Source organism: Cannabis sativa, chromosome 6 (assembly GCF_029168945.1).
Source record: "Cannabis sativa cultivar Pink pepper isolate KNU-18-1 chromosome 6, ASM2916894v1, whole genome shotgun sequence".
In the NCBI taxonomy this organism is placed as follows: domain Eukaryota; kingdom Viridiplantae; phylum Streptophyta; class Magnoliopsida; order Rosales; family Cannabaceae; genus Cannabis; species Cannabis sativa.
In genome coordinates, this window is record NC_083606.1 from 68246749 (window position 1) to 68253052 (window position 6304).

A 6304-nucleotide genomic window follows, 5' to 3' on the forward strand; every position below is an offset into this window, starting at 1 on the left:
TCTATTATCTTGCCACACATTAGCAATGTGAGACTCTCTAACATCTCCCCTTAAGATGGTTGCTATTTTATATACTCATCATCTTGGACAACTCGATCATAAGCGACTCTTTTTTGGCTCACTATCCCTAATCACAAGTGACTCGTTTGTTCTACTTTTTGAATCGGTATTTTTGGATTTTTGGCTCTTGAATCAGTTTTTTTGGATTTTTGGTGGCCGTTTTTTTTAGCTCTACTTGATCAGGTTTTTTTAGGTCGGATAGTCGCAAGACATTTTTTTTTTGGGTCCCTTGTAGAATACTTGAACCAATCTTCATTCCAATACTTTTTAAGTCAAGCTGAAGAAAAATTCAAATTTGATCATCCAATGAGAGCTCTTTCAATTCTATGTACAGAAGATGTTTTGATCGATCTTATATCTTGCTTAAGCTCTTACACCAATAGATGATAACAAATAACAAAATCTAAATGTTATAATTTTACCTTGTAAATCTTATTTTTCCTTGGGAGGTTAACAAATAAACGCTGTCCCCAAGAATGATGCGATTGGAATTCCTTGTCCATATTCTTGGTATAAATTTGTTAAAATCAAAAAAAGTTCAAAGTAAAAAATCTTGGCATAGAATATAGATAAACAACCATATACATACAAAAGTAAATTTCAAATGCTAACCTAAACAACTGTTCCAGCAAAAGAAAAAAGAAATTGCTAAACAGTTGAGTGTATCTCAAGTCCTATCATTTTATTTTAATTACTTGCATTTGTTTTATAAGATTCTGCTTGTAATAGAAAATGGCAGTAAGAAACAGAATCTAGTAAGATATGAAAACATAAATCTTTCCAAAGATACAAATAGATTAAAATGAGCAATTTTTATATGTACAATCACAAGTAGTTAAACAATAGGAGTATATGATCTACAAAATTGTTTATGCTAAATTATGTTATGTTTTCTATGATTTACAATCAATTCAACTGAGAAGTGAGTTCAATGAAGATGTCTTCTCTGCATGGAATTGTGAGTCCACCCATTGGATGATCATATCCGAACTCTTCTTCAGCCATGTTTAACAATTCTTGAAACGCAGGCTCGTTTAGGTACGAAAGAGGTACTACATAACGCTTCTTTTGCTCCTCTCCAACGTAGACTGCAAAGTAGCCTTTCGGAATAGTTTTGGACTTCAAAGCAGCTTCTTTAATTCCCGAAAGCGATCTTTGGAGAGCCTTCTTGCCCTTAACAAAACTAGGCAATCCAAATGCCATGATGATATGTATTTTCTTGAGAGAGTAAGTATTGAGTACACAAAAAATATTTTCTTGTTGTGAAAATGAGGAGTACTTGATGATTTAGCTGTGTGGTTTTTGTACTCTATTTATAGATGAATGAAATCTCTTCTCTTGTTATGAGTAGTAACTTGTTATGTGGGGTTTTTTTAAAGACAAAAGCATATGAAATTGTCTCATGAATATACATTCAATTGAGATTTATATGGCTATCATTTGTTAGATAAAAACATGATGGGACTCCACTTGTTTCATTCATGTTGTGTTGTTATCACTACTTGATATATTAGAAAAAGAATTGTAACTTTTAGGCACTAATTGAAAAAGTATCAAAGAAAAATCATAAATAGACTTGAATAATCAAAATATTAATTATGAAAGAGACTTGTTAAAAGAAATCATATTATGAAGATTTATGTGGTCCCTTGCAAAGGGGACATGTCTTGGACATTTTATAGCACAAATTTTGTGTTTATAAATAAATGAAATGTGTAATGCATTAGATAGAGAGTTCAATCATAACAACAAAAAAGGTACCGCATTAGCATGTTCTGTGATTCTATTGAACTAAGCTAGTACATCCTGCAAGTAACAATTTGTACTATTTTTTTTTTTTTTTATTTTGATTTATTTCTTAAAACTAAATTGTGTGGTCAACATAGAGGTTTTTAACCACACAATGTTGAGTACACAATACTTATTGATGAGAAGGACTACCACATGATATGACCATATAGCATGTGATTTTTTAAGGACTATTCCTTTTCACTTGACCCCATTTAGTCACAAGCACAAAAAAATTTCACATTCTCAAGTATTCAACTTTCTTTTAGAAATCCGTTGAGCTAGATCTCTCTTTTCTTTCTTCCTTTGGAGATAATCACAAGAATGGGTTTTCAACTCATGCTAAGAAGCTAACCCAAAGACATTTTTCAAGTTCAAAAGATGTTTGGAAATAAAGAGATTTATGATCTCTTTTATCATATTTGAACTAGCCATCATTCTAAAAGTTGCTGAATCAAGCTGAAGAGGAATTTGGATTTGATCATCTAATGGGAGCTCTTACTATTCATGTTGTGTTGTTATCACTTCTTGATATATATATAATGAAATCATTGATGAAAGAGGCTTGTTTTATTTTCCAAAAGAAATTGAGAAGAAATAAATAAGTGAGCAACTAGCCATTGCAGGATCAAATAATGAAGATTTATATGGAAAACCAAACTTAGGATTAATTAGGATGCTTACATTGTGTGAATATATGTGGCCCCCTTGCAATAGGGGACATGTTTTGGACATTTTACAGCACAAAATTTGTGTTGAGAAATAGATGAATTATGGAATGCATTAGACACAAAGTTCAATAACAACAAGAAAATATGTAGAGTCGCAATGTAAATATGAGCATTCTCCATAAAAAGTAATAATTTTATAACAAAATAATTCACATATGTTAAAATATTAAAAAATACGTAAGTAATTAATGAATTTATAAAATAATGATTCACATAAAATGTGAGTAACTAACTCATTGATAATTTGATTTATTTTATATGTAAATCTAATAGGAAGAATAGTGATAACTATAAATGAGATACGGTGATAATATCGACTTTGAATATAGTGAAAAGTAAGATCCAATGATAACATCTACTTTAAATATAGTAGCTACTACTACAAATGAGATATGAGATACTGTGATGATAATAATTTTTATATGATGAGTATTTTGTAAAATTTATCAATGGTCTTTTTAGATCTCTTGTGTGAGGATTCTATAATTATCTTTTTTAATTTTCTATAGCGTTTGAACTTTGAAGATATCTCTTTATTTATTTATTTATTTTTGATAAAAAAATTGTATAGTGAATTTTTCTAAAATATTCATTTATTTTTTTGAGTTAAAAAAACAAACAATTTAGTGTAATACTTACTCTTATTATGAAATGAAAAATTACATTAAAAAAATATCAAAATTTAAAATTTGATATAGTTTTACAATAGGTGTTTGATATTTAATAATGGTTAGAATTATATGTGAATATTTTTCTTAATTAATTTATCAAATCAATAATAAAAAACTCAATAATTTTCTTTTTTTAAAAAAAAAAATGTGAGATTTAAAAAGAGAATAGATTGAATGGGACATTTGGAGTAATTTTAGAGTTTGATTAATAAATTACTGGTTGTACATGAATTTATATAATTTATAAGTCACTACAAAAAATCTTACTTTTAGTTACAGTAAAATTTGTGACTAAAAGTGAAAAAGTTGTGACTAACCATAAATTATCATTGCAACGTTGTGACTAAAAAGTCCGTGGCTAAAAGTATTAGTCACAAAAATCACAATTTGTTGTGACTAAATGTGTTCTTAGTCACAATACTTGTTGTGATTAAAACTAAATTAGTGATAACTTGAATCTAAATGTTATATTTTAGTCACAAGTAATTTTTTGTATTTATGTTGTGATTAAAAAGTTGTCACTAAAAGTGATCTTTTTTTTGTAGTGAATTAACGTGTAAATAGATTATTAAGAAGAGGATAGATAAGGATATTTTGAATGATGTATATACCGTATATGAGATACGGTGATGACAACGACTTTGACTTTGAATGTAGTGGCAACTACAAGTAAGAGTACTGCAGTTTTGAAATTATAGTTTTTAATAAATTTATATAGTAACAACTATAAATAAGATACGGTGATAAAAATATTTTTAAATGTAGTGGCGACTACATGTACTAATTTTGAAATCATACTGACTTTCAATTATTCATATTATATATAAAAATTATAATTTTTTTTTATTTTAATACAATTTTATAATTCAATTATCATTAGAAAAATACAATCACGCTAGAAGCGCTATATGTTTCTTATATATATAATATATAGAATCTCTATTTGTCTAAACATACTTTATTAAAGAATAATTTCTAATTTGTTATTAAAAAAATCAAGTCTGAATTTAGACCAATTAAAAATAAAAATAAATAAATTAAAATTAGTTATATTTTTTTAAGTGTCGTAATAAAAAAGTATACATTTATATAAGAATAATTATATATATATTAAAATGTATACACATAGTTTATAAATTTATTTATGTAAAATTAATAATTTTATTCTACATTGTATAAATATATATAATATACATATAGTATTAATGATTGTTTATTGTTATTGTTGTTACATTTGTATTTTGATTTTCTTTTCTAGTGTAACTCTATTATTTTATTAATTATAACCAATTATAGAATACAATTTGTTTAGTTCTAAAGGTATTTTTAAACACAGAATTTACTCTATATATAACTGATAATATAATTCTATTTTTTATTATTAAAAAAATATATATTTAAACTTTGATTTATTCTATCTAACATCGATTGGTTAATAATAATAATAATAAACTATAAATACACTAAGGGCTCGTTTGGTACAGTTTTTGGAAAAGCTAAAAGCTGCTTTCTAAAAAAGCTGTGATAAAAATGTGTTTGGTAAATAGTCAAAAACAACTTTTTAAAGAATTTTGGGAGAAGCTACAGCTAAAAGCTAAAGCTGCTCCAACCCAACTTTTAGAAAAAGTTGTTTTGAGTAAAAGACTATAATAATTTTTTTTGTACTAAAACCATATTTACTTATTTATTATATATTAAAAAAATTAAAATAAACATTATAAAAAAAAAAAAAAAACTTATTGAATCTCTTATTTTTTTTTTTAAAAAAAAATAATTTATATTTTATTTTAATATTAACAAACAACATCAACCTAGAATTTTTCTTATGTACTTGAGTTTCTATTTTTTTTTTACATTAGATAAAACATGATACAAAAAAATAATATAAATTATTTTTATCAAATCCATATAAATTTATATTTGAAAAAAAAATTAAAAATATATAAAAAAATAAAATATTATATAAAATAAATTTTTACATATTTGTGATTATAATAAACTAGATTATAACATTATCATTATCATTATAATATTAACAACTCACAGTACTTTGAAATTTATAATTTACCAAACACTCAGCTCACCTTTTTTCCACAGCTTTGCTACAGCTGCTTTTCCTTACAGTACAGCTACAACTGCTTTTTCTCACAGCACAGTCGTGCCAAACTGGTCCTAAATTTAAAAAGCAAGTAAGAGTTTAATAGCTTGTTTGGTTGTGTTTTCAGTTTTAAGTTTTTAGAATTGTGTTTTTAAAAGTGAAAATTGAAAATAATTTGTCATTTTAAAAATTTAATGGCGTTTGGCACAAGTTTTTTAAAACTATTTTTAATTTTTTTTCTTACTAAAAAAATTAATATTTTAACACCATACCATAATATGAACCCATTGGGGTCCGAGTTTAGGATCTATGTGAGCAAAAATATAAAATATAATATCTTAGATAAAAAAAATTGTTTTTGAAAATTGAAAAAAACATTATGATGTTTTCTGTTTTTTAATTTTTTAAAATGTTTTTAAAAAATTGTGCTAGACAACCACTATTAGTTTTTAAAAACTGTTTTCTATTTTTAAAAAGTGAAAACAGTTTTTAAGTTAGGAAGTCAAACAATCCTTTATTTTGGAAAATTTACATGGTATACTAACTTTTGCTATTTTTTTACAAAAATACTGCCAGGCGGTATTTTTTACTTTTTTACTGTGTTTTTTTATAAGTTTTATACTGTAGTATATTGTGTTAAGTTTTCACTAGTATTCTACTAGTGTTTTACTAGTGTTCTACTGTTGTTTTGAGTTGTTCTGCTTTGTATTTTACTGGTGTTTTATAAAAATACAGTATTTTTGAAAAAAAATTCTGTGTGACAGTATTTTTGTAAAAGTTAACCCAAATTTCAGTATTTTTTTTTTCTTTTTTTGTAAGTTTTCCTTTATTTTTTGCATTAATTTGGGCTGATTTATTTGAGTGATGATGAGTTAGTAATTTTTTGTTTTGAAAGAATTAACAAAAATATATCTAGGTCGTACTAATTCACGAGGATTGTTTCTTCCAATATTAGT

At 25.5% G+C, this 6304-nt stretch overlaps 1 protein-coding gene across 1 annotated transcript; it reads right to left on the bottom strand.

Annotated features, from left to right (window-relative positions):
• Positions 1–793: 793 nt before the first annotated feature.
• LOC115724709 (auxin-responsive protein SAUR21) lies at positions 794–1399 on the bottom strand. The gene has a single exon (XM_030654046.2). It carries the CDS (start codon positions 1261–1263, stop codon positions 967–969), a length of 297 nt encoding a protein of 98 aa, XP_030509906.1. The 5' UTR covers positions 1264–1399; the 3' UTR covers positions 794–966.
• Between the last annotated feature and the right edge of the window lie 4905 nt (positions 1400–6304).

Bases quoted from the DNA above. Each gene is read 5' to 3' on its own strand.
- LOC115724709 (XM_030654046.2), bottom strand. From the start codon at position 1,263: ATGGCATTTGGATTGCCTAGTTTTGTTAAGGGCAAGAAGGCTCTCCAA.